The sequence below is a fragment of the Ascaphus truei genome, chromosome 8, assembly GCF_040206685.1.
Source record: "Ascaphus truei isolate aAscTru1 chromosome 8, aAscTru1.hap1, whole genome shotgun sequence".
Taxonomy (NCBI): Eukaryota; Metazoa; Chordata; class Amphibia; order Anura; family Ascaphidae; genus Ascaphus; species Ascaphus truei.
The window spans coordinates 72710396-72733672 of NC_134490.1; the positions used below are offsets into that span (position 1 = coordinate 72710396).

The window sequence follows — 23277 nt, forward strand, 5'->3', positions numbered from 1 at the left end:
AGTGCTCCCTTCCCTGGCAGTGAGAGATCAGTGTGTGCCAGTGCTCCCTTCCCTGGCAGTGAGAGATCAGTGTGTGCCAGTGCTCCCTTCCTTGGCAGTGAGAGATCAGTGTGTGCCAGTGCTCCCTTCCTTGGCAGTGAGAGATCAATGTGTGCCAGTGCTCCCTTCCCTGGCAGTGAGAGATCAGTGTGTGCCAGTGCTCCCTTCCCTGGCAGTGAGAGATCAGTGTGTGCCAGTGCTTCCTCTCCTGGCAGTGAGAGATCAGTGTGTGCCAGTGCTCCCTTTCCTGGCAGTGAGAGATCAGTGTGTGCCAGTGCTCCCTTCCCTGGCAGTGAGAGATCAGTGTGTGCCAGTGCTCCCTCTCCTGGCAGTGAGAGATCAGTGTGTGCCAGTGCTCCCTTCCCTGGCAGTGAGAGATCAGTGTGTGCCAGTGCTCCCTTCCCTGGCAGTGAAAGATCAGTGTGTGCCAGTGCTCCCTTCCCTGGCAGTGAGAGATCAGTGTGTGCCAGTGCTCCCTTCCCTGGCAGTGAGAGATCAGTGTGTGCCAGTGCTCCCTTCCCTGGCAGTGAGAGATCAGTGTGTGCCAGTGCTCCCTTCCTTGGCAGTGAGAGATCAGTGTGTGCCAGTGCTCCCTTCCCTGGCAGTGAGAGATCAGTGTGTGCCAGTGCTCCCTTCCCTGGCAGTGAGAGATCAGTGTGTGCCAGTGCTCCCTTCCCTGGCAGTGAGAGATCAGTGTGTGCCAGTGCTCCCTTCCCTGGCAGTGAGAGATCAGTGTGTGCCAGTGCTCCCTTCCCTGGCAGTGAGAGATCAGTGTGTGCCAGTGCTCACCCTCTGAAGCGTCTGGCTCAGCTGCAGGTTCCGATCCTGCAGTGCGGTCTTCTCATTTTCCAGCCTCGCAACTACCCCCCGGAGGGTCTCCAGTCTATCCTGCAAACTCCCCCCCGCCCCGGCCTGTGCACCCTGAGAGCCGGCGTCTGTGCGCTCCTGTGCAGGGGAAACAAGGGCACGAGAGTGACATATTCCTTTGTATGAATCCCTGCAGTGTGTGTGCCTTCCCGTGGGCTCCCTGCAGTGTGTGTGCCTCCCCGTGGGCTCCCTGCAGTGTGTGTGCCTCCCCGTGGGCTCGCTGCTGTGTGTGTGCCTCCCCGTGGGCTCCCTGCAGTGTGTGCCTCCCCGTGGGCTCCCTGCAGTGTGTGTGCCTCCCCGTGGGCTCGCTGCTGTGTGTGTGCCTCCCCGTGGGCTCCCTGCAGTGTGTGTGCCTCCCCGTGGGCTCGCTGCTGTATGTGTGCCTCCCCGTGGGCTCCCTGCTGGGTGTGTGCCTCCCCGTGGGCTCGCTGCTGTATGTGTGCCTCCCCGTGGGCTCGCTGCTGTATGTGTGCCTCCCCGTGGGCTCCCTGCAGTATGTGTGCCTCCCCGTGGGCTCCCTGCAGTCTGTGTGCCTCCCCGTGAGCTCCCTACAGTATGTGTGCCTCCCCGTGGGCTCCCTGCAGTGTGTGTGCCTCCCCGTGGGCTCCCTGCAGTGTGTGTGCCTCCCCGTGGGCTCCCTGCAGTGTGTGTGCCTCCCCGTGGGCTCGCTGCTGTATGTGCGCCTCCCCGTGGGCTCCCTGCAGTGTGTGTGCCTCCCCGTGGGCTCCCTGCAGTGTGTCTGCCTCCCCGTGGGCTCGCTGCTGTGTGTGTGCCTCCCCGTGGGCTCGCTGCTGTGTGTGTGCCTCCCCGTGGGCTCGCTGCTGTGTGTGCGCCTCCCCGTGGGCTCGCTGCTGTATGTGTGCCTCCCCGTGGGCTCCCTGCAGTGTGTGTGCCTCCCCGTGGGCTCCCTGCTGGGTGTGTGCCTCCCCGTGGGCTCCCTGCTAGGTGTGTGCCTCCCCGTGGGCTCCCTGCTGTTTGTGTGCCTCCCCGTGGGCTCCCTGCTGGGTGTGTGCCTCCCCGTGGGCTCCCTGCTGGGTGTGCGCCTCCCCGTGGGCTCCCTGCAGTGTGTGCCTCCCCATGGGCTCCCTGCAGTGTGTGTGCCTCCCCGTGGGCTCCCTGCAGTGTGTGTGCCTCCCCGTGGGCTCCCTGCTGGGTATGTGCCTCCCCGTGGGCTCCCTGCAGTGTGTGCCTCCCCGTGGGCTCCCTGCAGTGTGTGTGCCTCCCCGTGGGCTCCCTGCTGTATGTGTCTCCCTGCTGTATGTGTGCCTCCCTGTGGGCTCCCTGCAGTGTGTGTTTCACCGTGGCCTCCCTGCAGTGTGTGTGCCTCCCCGTGGGCTCCCTGCTGTGTGTGTGCCTCCCCGTGGGCTCGCTGCTGTATGTGTGCCTCACCGTGGGCTCGTTGCTGTATGTGTGCCTCCCCGTGGGCTCCCTGCAGTGTGTGTGCCTCCCCGTGGGCTCCCTGCTGTATGTGTCTACCTGTGGACTCCCTGCAGTGTGTGTGCCTCCCCGTGAGCTCCCTGCAGTGTATGTGTGCCTCCCCGTGGGCTCCCTGCTGTATGTGTGCCTCCCCGTGGGCTCCCTGCTGTATGTGTGCCTCCCCGTGGGCTCCCTGCAGTGTGTGCCTCCCCGTGGGCTCCCTGCAGTGTGTGTGTGCCTCCCCGTGGGCTCCCTGCTGTATGTGTCTCCCTGCTGTATGTGTGCCTCCCCGTGGGCTCCCTGCTGTATGTGTGCCTCCCCGTGGGCTCGCTGCTGTATGTGTGCCTCCCCGTGGACTCCCTGCAGTGTGTGTGCCTCCCCGTGGGCTCCCTGCAGTGTGTGTGTGCCTCCCCGTGGGCTCCCTGCTGTATGTGTCTCCCTGCTGTATGTGTGCCTCCCCGTGGGCTCCCTGCTGTGTGTGTGTGCCTCCCCGTGGGCTCCCTGCAGTGTGTGTGCCTCCCCGTGGGCTCCCTGCAGTGTGTGTGCCTCCCCGTGGGCTCCCTGCAGTGTGTGTGCCTCCCCGTGGGCTCCCTTCTGTATGTGTGCCTCCCCGTGGGCTCCCTGCAGTGTGTGCCTCCCCGTGGGCTCCATGCAGTGTGTGTGCCTCCCCGTGGGCTCGCTGCTGTATGTGCTTCCCCGTGGGCTCCCTGCAGTGTGTGCCTCCCCGTGGGCTCCCTGCAGTGTGTGTGCCTCCCCGTGGGCTCCCTGCAGTGTGTGTCTCCCTGCTGTATGTGTGCCTCCCCGTGGGCTCCCTGCAGTGTGTGTCTCCCTGCTGTATGTGTGCCTCCCCAAGGGCTCCCTGCTGTATGTGTCTCCCCGTGGGCTCCCTGCAGTGTGTGTGCCTCCCCGTGGGCTCCCTGCAGTGTATGTGCCTCACCGTGGGCTCCCTGCTGGGTGTGTGCCTCCCCGTGGGCTCCCTGCTGTATGTGTGCCTCCCCGTGGGCTCGCTGCTGTATGTGTGCCTCGCCGTGGGCTCCCTGCTGTGTGTGTGCCTCCCCGTGGGCTCCCTGCAGTGTGTGTGCCTCCCCGTGGGCTCGCTGCTGTATGTGTGCCTCCCCGTGGGCTCCCTGCAGTGTATGTGCCTCCCCGTGGGCTCCCTGCTGGGTGTGTGCCTCCCCGTGGGCTCCCTGCAGTATGTGTGCCTCCCCGTGGGCTCGCTGCTGTGTGTGTGCTTCCCCGTGGGCTCCCTGCAGTGTGTGTGCCTCCCCGTGAGCTCCCTGCTGGGTGTGCCTCCCCATGGGCTCCCTGCTGTGTGTGTGCCTCCCCGTGGGCTCCCTGCAGTGTGTGCCTCCCCGTGGGCTCCATGCAGTGTGTGTGCCTCCCCGTGGGCTCCCTGCAGTGTGTGTGCCTCGCCGTGGGCTCGCTGCAGTGTGTGTGCCTCCCCGTGGGCTCGCTGCTGTATGTGTGCCTCGCCGTGGGCTCCCTGCAGTGTGTGTGCCTCCCCGTGGGCTCCCTGCAGTGTGTCTGCCTCCCCGTGGGCTCGCTGCTGTATGTGTGCCTCCCCGTGGACTCCCTGCAGTGTGTGTGCCTCCCCGTGGGCTCCCTGCTGGGTGTGTGCCTCCCCGTGGGCTCCCTGCAGTGTGTGTGCCTCCCCGTGGGCTCCCTGCAGTGTGGGTGCCTCCCCGTGGGCTCCCTGCTGGGTGTGTGCCTCCCCGTGGACTCCCTGCAGTATGTGTGCCTCCCCGTGGGCTCCCTGCAGTGTGTGTGCCTCCCCGTGGGCTAGCTGCTGTATGTGTGCCTCCCCGTGGACTCGCTGCTGTATGTGTGCCTCCCTGTGGGCTCCCTGCTGGGTGTGTGCCTCCCTGTGGGCTCCCTGCAGTGTGTGTGCCTCCCCGTGGGCTCCCTGCAGTATGTGTGCCTCCCCGTGGGCTCCCTGCTGTGTGTGTGCCTCCCGGTGGGCTCCCTGCAGTATGTGTGCCTCCCCGTGGGCTCCCTGCAGTGTGTGTGCCTCCCCGTGGGCTCGCTGCTGTATGTGTCTACCTGTGGACTCCCTGCAGTGTGTGTGCCTCCCCGTGAGCTCCCTGCAGTGTATGTGTGCCTCCCCGTGGGCTCCCTGCTGTATGTGTGCCTCCCCGTGGGCTCCCTGCTGTATGTGTGCCTCCCCGTGGGCTCCCTGCAGTGTGTGCCTCCCAGTGGGCTCCCTGCAGTGTGTGTGTGCCTCCCCGTGGGCTCCCTGCTGTATGTGTCTCCCTGCTGTATGTGTGCCTCCCCGTGGGCTCCCTGCTGTATGTGTGCCTCCCCGTGGGCTCGCTGCTGTATGTGTGCCTCCCCGTGGACTCCCTGCAGTGTGTGTGCCTCCCCGTGGGCTCCCTGCAGTGTGTGTGTGCCTCCCCGTGGGCTCCCTGCTGTATGTGTGCCTCCCCGTGGGCTCGCTGCTGTATGTGTGCCTCCCCGTGGACTCCCTGCAGTGTGTGTGCCTCCCCGTGGGCTCCCTGCAGTGTGTGTGTGCCTCCCCGTGGGCTCCCTGCTGTATGTGTCTCCCTGCTGTATGTGTGCCTCCCCGTGGGCTCCCTGCTGTGTGTGTGTGCCTCCCCGTGGGCTCCCTGCAGTGTGTGTGCCTCCCCGTGGGCTCCCTGCAGTGTGTGTGCCTCCCCGTGGGCTCCCTGCAGTGTGTGTGCCTCCCCGTGGGCTCCCTTCTGTATGTGTGCCTCCCCGTGGGCTCCCTGCAGTGTGTGCCTCCCCGTGGGCTCCATGCAGTGTGTGTGCCTCCCCGTGGGCTCGCTGCTGTATGTGCTTCCCCGTGGGCTCCCTGCAGTGTGTGCCTCCCCGTGGGCTCCCTGCAGTGTGTGTGCCTCCCCGTGGGCTCCCTGCAGTGTGTGTCTCCCTGCTGTATGTGTGCCTCCCCGTGGGCTCCCTGCTGTATGTGTGCCTCCCCGTGGGCTCCCTGCAGTGTGTGTCTCCCTGCTGTATGTGTGCCTCCCCGTGGGCTCCCTGCAGTGTGTGTCTCCCTGCTGTATGTGTGCCTCCCCAAGGGCTCCCTGCTGTATGTGTCTCCCCGTGGGCTCCCTGCAGTGTGTGTGCCTCCCCGTGGGCTCCCTGCAGTGTATGTGCCTCCCCGTGGGCTCCCTGCTGGGTGTGTGCCTCCCCGTGGGCTCCCTGCTGTATGTGTGCCTCCCCGTGGGCTCGCTGCTGTATGTGTGCCTCGCCGTGGGCTCCCTGCTGTGTGTGTGCCTCCCCGTGGGCTCCCTGCAGTGTGTGTGCCTCCCCGTGGGCTCGCTGCTGTATGTGTGCCTCCCCGTGGGCTCCCTGCAGTGTATGTGCCTCCCCGTGGGCTCCCTGCTGGGTGTGTGCCTCCCCGTGGGCTCCCTGCAGTATGTGTGCCTCCCCGTGGGCTCGCTGCTGTGTGTGTGCTTCCCCGTGGGCTCCCTGCAGTGTGTGTGCCTCCCCGTGAGCTCCCTGCTGGGTGTGTGCCTCCCCGTGGGCTCCCTGCTGTGTGTGTGCCTCCCCGTGGGCTCCCTGCAGTGTGTGCCTCCCCGTGGGCTCCATGCAGTGTGTGTGCCTCCCCGTGGGCTCCCTGCAGTGTGTGTGCCTCGCCGTGGGCTCGCTGCAGTGTGTGTGCCTCCCCGTGGGCTCGCTGCTGTATGTGTGCCTCCCCGTGGGCTCCCTGCAGTGTGTGTGCCTCGCTGTGGGCTCCCTGCAGTGTGTGTGCCTCCCCGTGGGCTCGCTGCTGTATGTGTGCCTCCCCGTGGACTCCCTGCAGTGTGTGTGCCTCCCCGTGGGCTCCCTGCTGGGTGTGTGCCTCCCCGTGGGCTCCCTGCAGTGTGTGTGCCTCCCCGTGGGCTCCCTGCAGTGTGTGTGCCTCCCCGTGGGCTCCCTGCAGTGTGGGTGCCTCCCCGTGGGCTCCCTGCTGGGTGTGTGCCTCCCCGTGGACTCCCTGCAGTATGTGTGCCTCCCCGTGGGCTCCCTGCAGTGTGTGTGCCTCCCCGTGGGCTCCCTGCAGTGTGTGTGCCTCCCCGTGGGCTAGCTGCTGTATGTGTGCCTCCCCGTGGACTCGCTGCTGTATGTGTGCCTCCCTGTGGGCTCCCTGCTGGGTGTGTGCCTCCCTGTGGGCTCCCTGCAGTGTGTGTGCCTCCCCGTGGGCTCCCTGCAGTATGTGTGCCTCCCCGTGGGCTCCCTGCTGTGTGTGTGCCTCCCGGTGGGCTCCCTGCAGTATGTGTGCCTCCCCGTGGGCTCCCTGCAGTGTGTGTGCCTCCCCGTGGGCTCGCTGCTGTATGTGTGCCTCCCCGTGGACTCCCTGCAGTGTGTGTGCCTCCCCGTGGGCTCCCTGCAGTGTGTGTGTGCCTCCCCGTGGGCTCCCTGCTGTATGTGTCTCCCTGCTGTATGTGTGCCTCCCCGTGGGCTCCCTGCTGTGTGTGTGTGCCTCCCCGTGGGCTCCCTGCAGTGTGTGTGCCTCCCCGTGGGCTCCCTGCAGTGTGTGTGCCTCCCCGTGGGCTCCCTGCAGTGTGTGTGCCTCCCCGTGGGCTCCCTGCAGTGTGTGTGCCTCCCCGTGGGCTCCCTGCAGTGTGTGTGCCTCCCCGTGGGCTCCCTGCAGTGTGTGTGCCTCCCCGTGGGCTCCCTGCAGTGTGTGCCTCCCCGTGGGCTCCATGCAGTGTGTGTGCCTCCCCGTGGGCTCGCTGCTGTATGTGCTTCCCCGTGGGCTCCCTGCAGTGTGTGCCTCCCCGTGGGCTCCCTGCAGTGTGTGTGCCTCCCCGTGGGCTCCCTGCAGTGTGTGTCTCCCTGCTGTATGTGTGCCTCCCCGTGGGCTCCCTGCTGTATGTGTGCCTCCCCGTGGGCTCCCTGCAGTGTGTCTCCCTGCTGTATGTGTGCCTCCCCGTGGGCTCCCTGCAGTGTGTGTCTCCCTGCTGTATGTGTGCCTCCCCAAGGGCTCCCTGCTGTATGTGTCTCCCCGTGGGCTCCCTGCAGTGTGTGTGCCTCCCCGTGGGCTCCCTGCAGTGTATGTGCCTCCCCGTGGGCTCCCTGCTGGGTGTGTGCCTCCCCGTGGGCTCCCTGCTGTATGTGTGCCTCCCCGTGGGCTCCCTGCAGTGTGTGTGCCTCCCCGTGGGCTCCCTGCTGTATGTGTGCCTCCCCGTGGGCTCCCTGCAGTATGTGTGCCTCCCCGTGGGCTCCCTGCAGTGTGTGTGCCTCCCCGTGGGCTAGCTGCTGTATGTGTGCCTCCCCGTGGACTCGCTGCTGTATGTGTGCCTCCCTGTGGGCTCCCTGCTGGGTGTGTGCCTCCCCGTGGGCTCCCTGCAGTGTGTGTGCCTCCCCGTGGGCTCCCTGCAGTATGTGTGCCTCCCCGTGGGCTCCCTGCAGTATGTGTGCCTCCCCGTGGGCTCCCTGCTGTGTGTGTGCCTTCCGGTGGGCTCCCTGCAGTATGTGTGCCTCCCCGTGGGCTCCCTGCAGTGTGTGTGCCTCCCCGTGGGCTCGCTGCTGTATGTGTGCCTCCCCGTGGGCTCCCTGCAGTGTGTGTGCCTCCCCGTGGGCTCCCTGCAGTGTGTGTGCCTCCCCGTGGGCTCGCTGCTGTATGTGTGCCTCTCCGTGGACTCCCTGCAGTGTATGTGCCTCTCCGTGGGCTCCCTGCAGTGTGTGTGCCTCCCCGTGGGCTCGCTGCTGTATGTGTGCCTCTTCGTGGACTCCCTGCAGTGTATGTGCCTCCCCGTGGGCTCCCTGCTGGGTGTGTACCTCCCCGTGGGCTCCCTGCAGGGTGTGTGCCTCCCCGTGGGCTCCCTGCTGGGTGTGTGCCTCCCCGTGGGCTCCCTGCAGTGTGTGTGCCTCCCCGTGGGCTCCCTGCTGTGTGTGCCTCCCCGTGGGCTCCCTGCTGTGTGTGTCTCCCTGCTGTATGTGTGCCTCCCCGTAGGCTCCCTGCTGTATGTGTGCCTCCCCGTGGGCTCCCTCTGTGAGACTCCCCGTGTGCTCCCTGTGTGTGACTCCCCGTGTGCTCCGTGTGAGACTTCCCGTGTGCTCCGTGTGTGACTCCCCGTGTGCTCCCTGTGTGTGTGACTCCCCATGTGCTCCCTGTGTGTGTGACTCCCCGTGTGCTCCCTGTGTGTGTGACTCCCCGTGTGCTCCGTGTGTGACTCCCCGTGTGCTCCGTGTGTGACTCCCCGTGTGCTCCGTGTGAGACTTCCCGTGTGCTCCGTGTGTGACTCCCCGTGTGCTCCGTGTGTGACTCCCCGTGTGCTCCCTGTGTGTGTGACTCTCCATGTGCTCCCTGTGTGTGACTCCCCGTGTGCTCCCTGTGTGTGACTCCCCGTGTGCTCCCTGTGTGTGACTCCCCGTGTGCTCCCTGTGTGTGACTCCCCGTGTGCTCCCTGTGTGTGACTCCCCGTGTGCTCCGTGTGTGACTCCCTGTGTGCTCCGTGTGTGTGACTCCCCGTGTGCTCCCTGTGTGTGTGACTCCCCGTGTGCTCCCTGTGTGTGACTCCCCGTGTGCTCCCTGTGTGTGTGACTCCCCATGTGCTCCGTGTGTGTGACTCCCCATGTGCTCCCTGTGTGTGTGACTCCCCGTGTGCTCCGTGTGTGACTCCCCGTGTGCGACTCCCTGTGTGCTCCGTGTGTGTGACTCCCCGTGTGCTCCCTGTGTGTGACTCCCCGTGTGCTCCCTGTGTGTGTGACTCCCCATGTGCTCCCTGTGTGTGACTCCCCGTGTGCTCCCTGTGTGTGTGACTCCCCATGTGCTCCGTGTGTGTGACTCCCCGTGTGCTCCCTGTGTGTGTGACTCCCCATGTGCTCCCTGTGTGTGACTCCCCGTGTGCGTGACTCCCCATGTGCTCCCTGTGTGTGACTCCCCGTGTGCTCCCTGTGTGTGTGACTCCCCATGTGCTCCCTGTGTGTGACTCCCCGTGTGCTCCCTGTGTGTGTGACTCCCCATGTGCTCCGTGTGTGTGACTCCCCGTGTGCTCCCTGTGTGTGTGACTCCCCGTGTGCTCCGTGTGTGACTCCCCGTGTGCTCCGTGTGTGACTCCCTGTGTGCTCCGTGTGTGTGACTCCCCGTGTGCTCCCTGTGTGTGACTCCCCGTGTGCTCCCTGTGTGTGTGACTCCCCATGTGCTCCCTGTGTGTGACTCCCCGTGTGCTCCCTGTGTGTGTGACTCCCCGTGTGCTCCCTGTGTGTGACTCCCCGTGTGCTCCCTGTGTGTGTGACTCCCCGTGTGCTCCCTGTGTGCGTGACTCCCCATGTGCTCCGTGTGTGACTCCCTGTGTGCTCCGTGTGTGTGTGACTCCCCGTGTGCTCCCTGTGTGTGTGACTCCCCGTGTGCTCCCTGTGTGTGTGACTCCCCGTGTGCTCCCTGTGTGTGACTCCGTGTGCTCCCTGTGTGTGACTCCCCGTGTGCTCCCTGTGTGTGACTCCCCATGTGCTCCCTGTGTGTGACTCCCCATGTGCTCCCTGTGTGTGACTCCCCCCGTGCGCTCCCTCTCACCCCTCCTCTCCTCAGCTCGGCCTCAAGGTCTTGGGCTCTTTCCCTCCAGGAAATCTCTTCGGCCTCTGTGCTCCTCAGCACGGCCTCTGCTTGTTCCAGCCTCCGTCTTAGGGCCCCTTCCCTCCACTCGGCCTCCGCCTTCTCACGATGTAGAGCCTCCACCTTTTCATGCAACTGTTCCAGTCCTGCCTCCCTTTCTCGGTGTGCCTCCTCCTGATCTTGCCTCACATTCTCCCCATATTCGACTTCACCCTCCCTGACCAATCCTCCGTTCCTGCCTTTCCCCTCCTGATGAAGACCCATCTCTCTTTCCTCATGGTCCCCTCCATCCTCCTCTCCCGTCTCTCGCTCCCCCCTTTCCAGCTTGCCCTCTGTATCTCCGAGCAGAGCCTCCACCTGCTGTGCTCTCTCACTCGGGGCTCTAATCCCAACCTCCAGATTTCGTCCCGTCACAGCATGGGAAAATCCTGCTATTCTCCTCCTCTGAGCTTCTCCCTCTTCTTTCACCTCCATCAGAGCTTGCCCAAGTTCTCCAATCTTCTGTCTCAGGGCTTTAATCTCTCCCTCTTTCTCCATCATCGCTCTCTCCCTTTCCACCAGAGCCTGTGAAAGTTCTGTAATCCTCTGCCTCAGAGCTTTGTTCTCTCCCTCCTCTTGCTGTCTTCTCTCCCCTGTCTCTCTCTCAGTCAGAGCCTGAGAAAGTTCTGTAACCTTTCTTTTTAGAGCATCATTTTCTCTCCCTCCCTCGTCTGATTCTCTCTTTTTCAGAGCCTGAGAGTGGCCTGATACCGTCAGTCTCAAAATCTCCCTCTCTTTCTCACTCTGTCCCTCCCCCTCCTTTATCCTTCGCTCCTTCTCTATCAGAGCTTGTCCAAGTTCCCTAATCTCCATCTTCAGAGCTTTTGTCTCCCCTTCTGTCTCCCTCCTCTCCTCTATCCGAGACTGCTGAAGTTCTGTTACCCTCTGTCTCAGAGCTTTATTTTCTCTCTCACTATGCCTCTTTGCTTCTTCAGTCTCTTTCTCCTTCTCTATCAGAGCTTGTCCGAGTTCTGCCCTCTCTCTCTTCAGAGTTTTCACCTCTCCCTCTTTCTTCTCCACTTTGGCCTCCTTCCCTTTTAGAGCCTGTGAAAGTTCTGCCACCCTCATATTTAGAGCCTGAGTTTCTCTCCCTCTCTCGTTTTCCTCTGTTATTGCCTGGGAAAGTTCTGTTACCCTATCTTTCAGAACTTGGATCTGCCTCTCAGACTGCCTCTTCTGCTCCTCAGTCTCTCTCTCCTGGTCTCTTATGGCCTTGGAGAGTTCTCCAACCTTGTCCTTCAGAGCTTTCCTCTCTCCCTCTTTCTGTATCTCAGCCATCTCACTGTTGGTGAGAACCTCAGAAAGTTCTACTACTTTCCTCCTCAGAGCTTCTCTCTCTCCCCCCTCTTGCTCCACCTCTCTCTCCTTCTCTGTCAGAGCCTGGGAAAGTTCTGTTACCCTCCTCCTTAGAGATTCATTTTCTCTCCCTTTCACTTCATCTGCTTCTTTCTCTTTCAGAGCCTGAGAAAGCTCTGTTACCCTCTGTCTAAGAGCTGACTTCTCTTCCTCACTCTGTCTCTCCTCCGCCTCGATCTCTCGCTCCTTCTCTACCAGAGCTTGTCCGAGTTCTCCAATCTCTCTTTTCAGAGCATTCATCTCCCCTTCTGTCTCCTCTTTTTCTCTCTCCTCCTCTCTCAGAGCCTGAGAAAGCTCTGTTACCCTCCTCTTTAGAGCTTCATTTTCTCGTCCTCTCAATTCTTCATCTGCTTCTCTCTCTTTCAGAGCCTGGGAAAGTTGTATTGTTCTGTGTCTCACAGCTCCCTTCTCTTCTTCACTAACTATCAGAGCTTGTCCAAGTTCTCCAATCTTCTCTCTCAGGGCTTTCATCTCTCCCTCTTTCTCCATCATGCCTCTCTCCATTTTCCCCAGAGCCTGTGACGATTCTGTAATCCTCTGCCTCAGAGCTTTGTTCTCTCTCTCAGACTGTGTCCTCTCCTCTGTCTCGTTCTCCTTCTCTGTTATTGCCTGGGAAAGTTCTGTTACCCTCTCTGTCAGAGCTTGGATCTCTCTCTCAGACTGCCTCTTCTGCTTCTCAGTCTCTCTCTCCTGGTCTCTTATGGCCTTGGAGAGTTCGCCAACCTTGTCCTTCAGAGCTTTCCTCTCTCCCTCTTTCTGTATCTCAGCCATCTCACTGCTGGTGAGAACCTCAGAAAGTTCTACTACTTTCCTCCTCAGAGCTTCTCTCTCTCCCCCCTCTTGCTCCACCTCTCTCTCCTTCTCTGTCAGAGCCTGGGAAAGTTCTGTTACCCTCCTCCTTAGAGATTCATTTTCTTTCCCTTTCACTCCTTCATCTGCTTCTTTCTCTTTCAGAGCCTGAGAAAGCTCTGTTACCCTCTGTCTAAGAGCTGACTTCTCTTCCTCACTCTGTCTCTCCTCCGCCTCGATCTCTCGCTCCTTCTCTACCAGAGCTTGTCCGAGTTCTCCAATCTCTCTTTTCAGAGCATTCATCTCCCCTTCTGTCTCCTCTTTTTCTCTCTCCCTCTCTACCAGAGCCTGAGAAAGCTCTGTTACTCTCCTCCTCAGAGCTTTCCTCTCTCTCTCCTCTTCCTCACTCTGTTTCTCCTTCTCTCTCAAAGCTTTTCCAAGTACCTCCACTCTCTCTATTAGGGCGTTGCCCTCTCCCTGCCCCTCAGACAGATCCCCAATCAGAGCCTCGGAAAGTTCTATTATCCTTTTCTTTAGAGCTTTCCTCCCTCTCTCCTCTTCTTCTGCCTCCCTCTCTTTCTCTGTCAGAGCCTGGCCAATCATTTCTAGCCTCCCTTTCAGAGCTTTCACCACCCCCTCTCTCTCTTCTTCTTGAATCCCCTTCTGTATCAGAGCCTGGGAAAGTTCTGTCAACCTCTGTCTCAGAGTTTCCTTCTCTTTCTCACTCTGTCTCTTCTCTTCCTCCGTCTCTCTCTCCTTCTCTATCAGAGCTTGCCCAAGCTCTGATATCTCTGTCTTCTGCGCTTTCACCTCCCCCATTCTCTTCTCTTCTTGAATTCCCTTCTCTGTCAGAGCCTGGGAAAGTTCTGTTATGCTCGTTTTCAGAACTTTGTTCTCTTTCTCAGACTGCCTTCTCTTTTCTGCCTCCCCCTCCTTCTCTATCAGAGCCTGAGAAAGTTCTTTTAACCTCTCTTTCAGAGCTTTAGCATCCTCCTCAACTGTCTCTCTCTCTTTTAGAGCCTGAGAGAGATCTGTTACTCTCATCCTCAGAGCTCTATTCTCTCTCTCAGATTCTCTCTTGTCATCCTCTGCCTCTTGCACTCTCTCTATTAGAGCCTGGGAAAGTTCTTTTACACTCTCTTTCAGAGCTCTGTCCTCTCTCTCAGACTGCCTCTTCACGTCCTCGGCCTCTCTCTCTTTCTCTCTCAGAGTCTGGGAAAGTTCTGCAACCCTCTCCCTCAAAGCTTTCTCTTTTATCTCTCTCTGTCTCTCAGCTGTCTCTCTCTGAGACTCCCAGCGGTCTAAAGTGGTCTTTGCGACCTCTCTTTCCCTTTGGCATCTTTCTATGGTCTCTTGCAAGGCTCTGGTGTCTCGCTCTCTCTCGTCTTCAGTCAAAGCCTTCTGCTCCAATGCACTCACTTTTTCCCTCTGGCACTCTCGGACACTCTCCTGTAAGGCTGCAAGAGTTGCATCTCTCTCTTTTAAAGCCTTGTTCTGACACTCCACGGCATCAAGAGCGGTCTCTTTCTCTTTCTGCAAGGCCCAAACGGTCTCTTTCAGCACTCCAATCTCAATATCTCTCTCTTTCACATTCAGAATCTGGGAATCTAATAAACTCAGGGATGTCTCTTTTTCCTCCCGGCACTCTCGAAGTCCCTCCTTCAAAGACATAATTTCCCGATCGCTCTCTCTGTGTGTTAAAGTCAGATGCTCTGCAGTTTTCAGGGCAGTCTGTCTCTCTTCCCAACACACTTGTAACTTCTCTTTTAGAGACAGTACTTCACGGTCTCTTTCTTCTAGGGTCATCCGCAGGCTGTCTAAAGAGCGCAGAGCAGTCTCTCTTTTTTGTGCAGTCTCTGTCAAAATGCCAAACTCTCTGTCTCTTTCCTTTAATGCCAGAATCTGGCCCTCTAAAGATTCAAGAGCGCTCTCTTTCTCTAGCTGACACTGTGTCAAGCTCTCTCTTAAAGCCTCAATCAGACTGTCTCTTTCTTTGAAAGTCAGAGTTTGATGCTGTAACTCCTCCAGTGTGCGCTCTCTCTCATCCTGTCGCTCTCGTATACTCTCTCTCAATCTCACAATTTCACTGTCTCTTTCTTTTACAGTTTGTTCCAGAGCACCCATTGCAGTCTTTCGTTCAACCTGGCACTCTCTCACACACTTTTGTAGAGCTAAAAGTTCCATCTCTGCCTCTCTAGCTGAAAGAGAAAGGCCTTCCATAGCTGTCTCTTTTTCTTGTTGACACTCTTGAACTCTCTCTTTCAAAGCATCAATTTCACCCTCTCTCTCTTTTACAGTCAGAACGCAGCGCGCTAAGTTTTTCTGAGCCGTCTCCTTCTTTTCTCCGCACTCTCTGATACACTCTCTAAGGGCTGCAAGCTGCAAATTTGTCTCTTTAGCAGTCTGGATGTGATGCTCTAAGGCAGTGACAGCGGTCTCTTTTTCTTGCTGGCTCTGCCTCATACTCTCTTTCACAGCCCTGATTTCACGCTCTCTTTCTTGCACAGTAATGCTCAGACACGCTTGCGCAGTTAAAGCAGTCTCTTTTTCTTCGTTGCACTCTTCAACAGTCTTTCTCAGCTCTGTAATTTGCCTGTCTCGCTCTTGTAAAGCCAGAGCTTGGTTCTCCAAAGCATTAAGAGCCGTCTCCTTTTCTTCAAGGCACTCTCTTATGGCCTCTTTTAAAACGTTAATTTCATGGTCTCGCTCTTTCACCATTAGAATCTGACACTCTACAGTGTCCAGAGCAGTCTCTTTCTCATTCTGGTTCTTTCGCAGGCTGGCTTGGAGATCTGACACCTCTCTCTCGAGCTCTCTCAAAGAGACAGTCACTCCCTCTAGGTTGCTCTGAAGCTGCTCAGACATCTCTCGCTCTCTCTTGACTTTCTCCTGAAGAGACCGCTGAACTTCAAGCGCTCTCTGTGCTTGGCCCTCGGAGGTCTGATGCAGCTGTCGCTCCTTCTCCAGAATGTCTTGCAGATTCTCTAATTCCTTCGGAAAAGAAACAGCCCTTAAAGAACTCTGCAGAGCATCGCTCCAATAACCGCTCTCCTGCGTGTGACCCCTCACTCTTCCACTTTGCTCTCAGTCTCTCTCTCACTCCCTCCTACTACACCAGTCTCTCGCTCACCTTTTCTTCCAGTGCTTCTCGTTGCGCTCTCTCTGTCTGGTACTCTCGCTCCATATCAGACAGTCTCTGGGACAGAGCGAGCAGTCTCTCCTCCGATCTCTCTCTCTCAGCATGCAGAAGGGAAACCTCATCTGACAAAAATACATAGTACACAGTGGGTGTAAGCAAGCTGTCTCTTCCTCGCTCTCTCACCCACAGAGCGCGTGTGTGGCTGTCCGTCTCTTACCTTGGATGGTCTCTTTGGACTGTGTGACTGTCTTAACTTCCACCTCTCGCTGACTGGAGGTGATCTCCAGCTGTGACGCTCTCTCTTGGACTGTAAATAGAGCACTCTCAAGAGACTGCTTCCTTGACCTGAGAGAGTGGCGGAGTGAGAAAAATTGATGTGAGACAGGCATACAAGCAAGAGACAGAGAAATAGAGAAAGCGGCAGTGAGAGAGTCAGAGGTAGAGAGAGAGCGTAAAAGAGACAGAGATGGAAAGACAGATAAAGAAGAAAAAGACAGAAGACTCATGTGGTTACACAGACTGTCCGCCCCTTACCGGGTGTCTCTCAGCTGCTCCCTCAGTTCCTGGCGCTCTCTCTCGGTCACGCTGAGCTGCACATGCAGAGTAGACAGCTCTCTGGTGAGGGGCCCCACATCCTGAGACCGCCTTCCCTGCTCCTCCTCCAGGCGCTCCCTCTCCTGAGAGACAGAGAGACAAATGGAGGGAGAGAGAAAACAAGAGGGAGGAAGAGCAAGCAAGAGATGGAGTGAGCGAGGGAGGGAGCAAGAGGGAATAGGAGAGTGAGGAGGGAGAGAGTGACAGCGAGGAAAGAGACCAAAGAAGAGAGCGAGCAAGCGAGGGAGGGAGAAGAGAAAGAGGGAGCCTGCACTCAGCCCTGCCAGCCTCAGCCGCAGTATACAAATATCCCCGTCCCTAGCTCCCTCCATCCTCACCACATGTGCAGGTTTCCAGGTCATGGGGAGCGCAGGTTAATATAGAAATATAGAAGAAAATACAATGTGTCTGTAATGTGGTGAGTCAGTAAATCCCACAGGGGATATACTCACATATTCCCCAGTCTTTTAAGCATGTCCCACTTCAGTGGCAGTGATGTACGGGGATAGACTGGTTCATCTTGTGTATGAAGAACCTTTATAAAATAAAGGTAGCGGAGCCAGTATAGCAGACTGTCATCAGTGTTATCAATATAAACAAGTGACAAGCGAACACTCACATGGGGTCAATTCTTTAAAAGCAGGCCGATCCTGCTCCCCTGTGTGGCTAAATGCTTTTAAAGAATTGACCCCATGTGAGTGTTCGCTTGTCACTTGTTTATATTGATAACACTGATGACAGTCTGCTATACTGGCTCCCCTACCTTTATTTTATAAAGGTTCTTCATACACAAGATGAACCAGTCTATCCCCGTACATCACTGCCACTGAAGTGGGACATGCTTAAAAGACTGGGGAATATGCGAGTATATCCCCTGTGGGATTTACTGACTCACCATATTACAGACACATTGTATTTTCTTCTATATTTCTATATTAACCTGCGCTCCCCATGACCTGGAAACGTGCACATGTGGGATTGGAAAAAGCAATCCACACCAGGGCTGAGCTGCAATCAACATATATCTTTATATACAGGTTTGCTATACACACCTGCAGGTGTGTTCTTTTTACAACACTCGTAGTTCACTTTTATGCTAATTAGTGGTTTAACCCATTCACTAATAAGTCACTTATTGAACACAATTCATTAAAAATTGCACTTAGTACTTAAGCGCTATTGATAACACTTTGTTTTCCATAATCCGCACCACATGCCCACGATATATAGCCTAGAACAAAAACTGATGCAGAATAAGACCTGCGGAGACTGTAAAATATGTCCACCAGCATAAAAAACTTCTAACCCAGATCCCTGCACATTAGGAATCCTCCCTTCCCTGGTGCACACTTTGATACTGATTACAGCACAATCCAAGATGGCCGCACCCGGTCAGAGTCTGCATGTCTCAGCCCTGTATGCATGCACAGAGCGGCCTGCAGGGCCATGTAATAACATGCAGGGCTGGACACCCTCTTACAGTGCAGAGGTTTATCAGCTCACGCTACACACACTGTGTCCTGCGTACTCTAAATCCCATCACCTGTCTCAACTCCTCCTGCAGCCTGTCTCTCTCTCCCCGGATATCTCTCAGCTCGGTTTCCAGGTGGTCTCTAGTCTTCCTGTCCTCCTGCACACAGAGCGTTGTTCTGGCAATCTCCGCACTCTGCTCTGAACGCTCTTTCTCACACCGCTGAAGCTGCTCTCGGACTGAGGCAGTCTCTCGCTCCGACTCCTTCTCCATCTGCAGATCCGGGAGGGAGGGGGAAAATAGGTGAGAGACTGAGAGAGCGTGAGTGTGAGAAATTCACAGTGTCCTAGTGAGAGAGAGGGAGAGTACAACTCATGAGAAACAGAGAAAGAATCAGGGAGGGAAAGAAAGAGAGGGAGAGCACAAAGCATCACAGTGCGAGAGAGTGGAAGAGAGAGCAAGTGTGTGAGATACATTATGGGAGCGCGAGAGAGGGAGAGTACAACAGTGAGAGTAACAGAGGGTTAAAGAAGCAGTCAGAGAAACCACACAATGGGGAAGAGCGCAGAGAGACTCCTCACCTGCAACAACAGACGATTCAGTTCCACTTTATCCAAAGACAGCGCCCGGTTCAAGTCTCCCATCTTGGCTGCCGCATCTCGAAGATCTTCTACTTCTGCCTTATGTCTGCTCTGTGTCACAGCCAGGTCAGCATTCGTCTTCTCTGCCTTGATGAGGAGAAGAAAGAACTCACAATTGCAAGGATCATCTCCCATCTCTCTGCTATCAACTACTACTCCTGCCACACCTCTCTCCTCTGGTCTTGGATATTAATTCCACCAACCCTCTCTCCTCTCTAATCTGCTACATCTCTCTTTTAAAATAGCGGCTATTAATTCTGCCATACCACTCCTCTGCAATTAGCTATCTATCCTGCTATCAGATATTAATTCTGTCACACACCTTTACTGCCATCAGCTATTAATCCTGCCACACGTCATTTCTGCTATCAACTATTATTCCTGAAACATCTCTTTGTTTTTCAACTATTAATCCTGCCACACCTCCCTTGGGATCAGTAAGCTTGGTGCTCTGCTGCCAGGCCTACCTTGTGCAGAGCACACTGCAGACCACGGCTCTCCTCCCGAGACAGATCACCATCCAGGCGAGAGAGCAGCAGCTCTTCCCGAGACAGCACCAGATCCTGCAGAAGAGCAGAGCGCTCATTCTCGAGTGTGTCCAGAGACTGCTGGCTGAAGAGAGGGGAGAGACTAAGTTAGAGACACAACCAGGGGCACAAGAGAGTGGGAGAGAGAAAGCGATAAAGACAGGGGAGTGGAGAGAGACCAGTGTAAGGATAAAACTAAGAGGGAATGAGGCAGAAAGAAAAAGAAATAAGAGAGGAGAGTGGGAAGGAGGTAGGAGAGAGGCATTGTGTAAAGGAGAAACAAAGAGAGGGAAAGTGTGAGGAGGATGTGTATGTGACTTCTTACACATTCTGACTGACTCGAAGCTCTCGCTCCTTCTCATGCAACCAAGACTCTGCCTCCTTCTCATACATCTCCAGACGTGACCTCAGAGATGCTACCTCCTTTTCTGACATCACAAGCTGTGACCTCTTTGACTCCGCCTCCTTCTCTGACATCACATGCTGTGACCGCAAGGACTCTGCCTCTTTCTTACATGTCTCCAGGCGTGACTTCATAGACTCTACTTCTTTTTCTGACATCACAAGCTGTGACCTCATGGACTCGGCCTCCTTCTCTGACATCACAAGCTGTGACCTCATGGACTCCACATCCTCCTCATAAGTCTCCAGATGTGACCTCATAGACTCTGTTTCCTCCTGTGACATCACAAACTGTGACCTCGCATACTCCAATTCCTTTTCTGATATCCCAAGATCTGACCTTATAGATGCTATTTCCTTCTCATATATCTCCAGATGTGACTTCATGGACTCCGTCTCCTCCTGTGACATCACAAGCTGTAACCTCATGGACTCGGCCTCCTTCTCTGACATTGCAAGCTGTGACTTGATAGACTCCGCCTCCAGCATAGAGCCTTTTAGGTGTGAACTCATAGAACGTACTTCCTGTTCTGCTACTTCCAGATGTGCTCTAACCGTTTCTATTTCCTGTTCAGACATCTCTAGTTGTGACCTCATCGACCTTAATTCCTGTTGCGATGTCTCTTGTTGTGACCTCATCGTTTCCACCTGCTGTTCCAGTGTCTCAATAAGTGACCTCATCGACTCCAATTCCTGCCTAGATGTCTCAAGAGCTGACCCCACAATCTCTGTTTCCTGCTCGCTCCGAGTCCCTCCTTCCTTCTTAGTCCCCCCCGCTGGACCCGGCTCCCACGTCACCAACAGATAATTGGGTGGCTCGGGGGCTCGTGATGTCATAGTGTCTGGGCGCCGTTGTCTCCATGAGATGAGCGGGGAGCAGGTTGTCTGGAGGAGGCGGGAGCATCGCGCCCAATCTGCACGCACCACAGACAAGTCCCTAGAGAGGAAAAGAAGGGACGAACATCACCAATCAGCTAGCAAACCTATCCCGTCTCTCTTTCAGTTCAACAATCAGCTAGCAAACCTATCCCCTCTCTCTTTCAGTTCAACAATCAGCTAGCAAACCTATCCCGTCTCTCTTTCAGTTCACCAATCAGCTAGCAAACCTATCCTGTCTCTCTTTCAGTTCAACAATCAGCTAGCAAATTTATCCCGTCTCTCTTTTCAGTTCAACAATCAGCTAGCAAACCTATCCCATCTCTTTCAGTTCAACAATCAGCTATCAAACCTATCCCATCTCTCTTTCAGTTCAACAATCAGCTAGCAAACCTATCCCATCTCTCTTTCAGTTCAACAATCAGCTAGCAAACCTATCCCATCTCTCTTTCAGTTCACCAATCAGCTAGCAAACCTATCCCGTCTCTCTTTTCAGTTCAACAATCAGCTAGCAAACCTATCCCGTCTCTCTTTTCAGTTCACCAATCAGCTAGCAAACCTATCCTGTCTCGATTTTCAGTTCAACAATCAGCTAGCAAACCTATCCCGTCTCTCTTTTCAGTTCAACAATCAGCTAGCAAACCTATCCCGTCTCTCTTTCAGTTCAACAATCAGCTAGCAAACCTATCCCGTCTCTCTTTCAGTTCAACAATCAGCTAGCAAACCTATCCCATCTCTCTTTCAGTTCACCAATCAGCTAGCAAACCTATCCCGTCTCTCTTTTCAGTTCAACAATCAGCTAGCAAACCTATCCCGTCTCTCTTTTCAGTTCACCAATCAGCTAGCAAACCTATCCTGTCTCGATTTTCAGTTCAACAATCAGCTAGCAAACCTATCCCGTCTCTCTTTTCAGTTCAACAATCAGCTAGCAAACCTATCCCGTCTCTCTTTCAGTTCAACAATCAGCTAGCAAACCTATCCCGTCTCTCTTTCAGTTCAACAATCAGCTAGCAAACCTATCCCGTCTCTCTTTTCAGTTCAACAATCAGCTAGCAAACCTATCCCGTCTCTCTTTCAGTTCAACAATCAGCTAGCAAACCTATCCCGTCTCTCTTTCAGTTCAACAATCAGCTAGTAAACCTATCCCGTCTCTCTTTCAGTTCAACAATCAGCTAGCAAACCTATCCCATCTCTCTTTCAGTTAAACAATCAGCTAGCAAACCTATCCCATCTCTCTTTCAGTTCAAAAATCAGCTAGCAAACCTATCCCATCTCTCTTTCAGTTCAAAAATCAGCTAGCAAACCTATCCCATCTCTCTTTTCAGTTCACCAATCAGCTAGCAAACCTATCCCGTTTTTCTTTTCAGTTCAACAATCAGCTAGCAAACCTATCCCGTCTCTCTTTCAGTTCACCAATCAGCTAGCAAACCTATCCCATCTCTCTTTCAGTTCAACAATCAGCTAGCAAACCTATCCCGTCTCTCTTTTCAGTTCACCAATCAGCTAGCAAACCTATCCCGTCTCTCTTTCAGTTCAACAATCAGCTAGCAAACCTATCCCATCTCTCTTTCAGTTCAACAATCAGCTAGCAAACCTATCCCATCTCTCTTTCAGTTCACCAATCAGCTAGCAAACCTATCCCGTCTCTCTTTTCAGTTCAACAATCAGCTAGCAAACCTATCCCGTCTCTCTTTTCAGTTCACCAATCAGCTAGCAAACCTATCCTGTCTCTCTTTCAGTTCACCAATCAGCTAGCAAACCTATCCTGTCTCTCTTTCAGTTCACCAATCAGCTAGCAAACCTATCCTGTCTCTCTTTTCAGTTCAACAATCAGCTAGCAAACCTATCCTGTCTCTCTTTCAGTTCACCAATCAGCTAGCAAACCTATCCCGTCTCTCTTTTCAGTTCAACAATCAGCTAGCAAACCTATCCCGTCTCTCTTTCAGTTCACCAATCAGCTAGCAAACCTATCCCGTCTCTCTTTTCAGTTCACCAATCAGCTAGCAAACCTATCCCGTCTCTCTTTTCAGTTCACCAATCAGCTAGCAAACCTATCCCGTCTCTCTTTCAGTTCAACAATCAGCTAGCAAACCTATCCCATCTCTCTTTCAGTTCAACAATCAGCTAGCAAACCTATCCTGTCTCTCTTTTCAGTTCAACAATCAGCTAGCAAACCTATCCTGTCTCTCTTTCAGTTCACCAATCAGCTAGCAAACCTATCCTGTCTCTCTTTCAGTTCACCAATCAGCTAGCAAACCTATCCTGTCTCTCTTTCAGTTCACCAATCAGCTAGCAAACCTATCCTGTCTCTCTTTTCAGTTCAACAATCAGCTAGCAAACCTATCCTGTCTCTCTTTCAGTTCAACAATCAGCTAGCAAACCTATCCTGTCTCTCTTTCAGTTCAACAATCAGCTAGCAAACCTATCCTGTCTCTCTTTCAGTTCAACAATCAGCTAGCAAACCTATCCCCTCTCTTTTCAGTTCACCAATCAGCTAGCAAACCTATCCCGTCTCTCTTTCAGTTCAACAATCAGCTAGCAAACCTATCCTGTCTCTCTTTCAGTTCAACAATCAGCTAGCAAACCTATCCTGTCTCTCTTTCAGTTCACCAATCAGCTAGCAAACCTATCCCGTCTCTCTTTCAGTTCAACAATCAGCTAGCAAACCTATCCCGTCTCTCTTTGCAGTTCACCAATCAGCTAGCAAACCTATCCCCTCTCTTTTCAGTTCACCAATCAGCTAGCAAACCTATCCTGTCTCTCTTTCAGTTCACCAATCAGCTAGCAAACCTATCCCGTCTCTCTTTTCAGTTCAACAATCAGCTAGCAAACCTATCCCGTCTCTCTTTTCAGTTCACCAATCAGCTAGCAAACCTATCCCGTCTCTCTTTCAGTTCAACAATCAGCTAGCAAACCTATCCCGTCTCTCTTTTCAGTTCAACAATCAGCTAGCAAACCTATCCCGTCTCTCTTTTCAGTTCACCAATCAGCTAGCTAACCTATCCCCTCTCTTTTCAGTTCATCTATCAGCTAGCAAACCTATCCTGTCTCTCTTTCAGTTCACCAATCAGCTAGCAAACCTATCCCGTCTCTCTTTTCAGTTCACCAATCAGCTAGCAAACCTATCCTGTCTCTCTTTTCAGTTCAACAATCAGCTAGCAAACCTATCCTGCCTCTCTTTTCAGTTCAACAATCAGCTAGCAAACCTATCCTGCCTCTTTCAGTTCACCAATCAGCTAGCAAACCTATCCTGCCTCTCTTTCAGTTCACCAATCAGCTAGCAAACCTATCCCGTCTCTCTTTCAGTTCACCAATCAGCTAGCAAACCTATCCCCTCTCTTTCCAGTTCAACAATCAGCTAGCAAATCTATCCTGCCTTTCTTTCAGTTCAACAATCAGCTAGCAAACCTATCCTGTCTCTCTTTTCAGTTCAACAATCAGCTAGCAAACCTATCCCGTCTCTCTTTCAGTTCACCAATCAGCTAGCAAACCTATCCCATCTCTCTTTCAGTTCAACAATCAGCTAGCAAATCTATCCTGTCTCTCTTTTCAGTTCAGCAATCAGCTAGCAAACCTATCCTGTCTCTCTTTTCAGTTCAACAATCAGCTAGCAAACCTATCCT

The 23277-nt window shown here is 55.2% G+C and overlaps 1 protein-coding gene across 7 annotated transcripts in view; it reads right to left on the reverse strand.

The window, feature by feature from the left end:
- LOC142501960 (uncharacterized) overlaps positions 1-23277 on the reverse strand; it is a 48904-nt gene that overhangs the window by 18030 nt on the left and 7597 nt on the right. For all 7 annotated transcript variants that reach the window (XR_012803606.1, XM_075612595.1, XM_075612596.1 and 4 more), the window contains 9 exons: positions 18702-19715; positions 18317-18461; positions 17790-17936; positions 17281-17481; positions 15678-15820; positions 15361-15488; positions 15135-15265; positions 9782-14995; positions 829-984 (listed from right to left, as the gene is read on the reverse strand). Coding sequence is in view for 6 of the 7 variants with exons in the window: in XM_075612595.1 (XP_075468710.1) it covers positions 829-984; positions 9782-14995; positions 15135-15265; positions 15361-15488; positions 15678-15820; positions 17281-17481; positions 17790-17936; positions 18317-18461; positions 18702-19715 (7279 nt within the window). In the remaining variant the exon portion in view is untranslated. The remainder of the gene's footprint in view (positions 1-828; positions 985-9781; positions 14996-15134; positions 15266-15360; positions 15489-15677; positions 15821-17280; positions 17482-17789; positions 17937-18316; positions 18462-18701; positions 19716-23277) is intronic.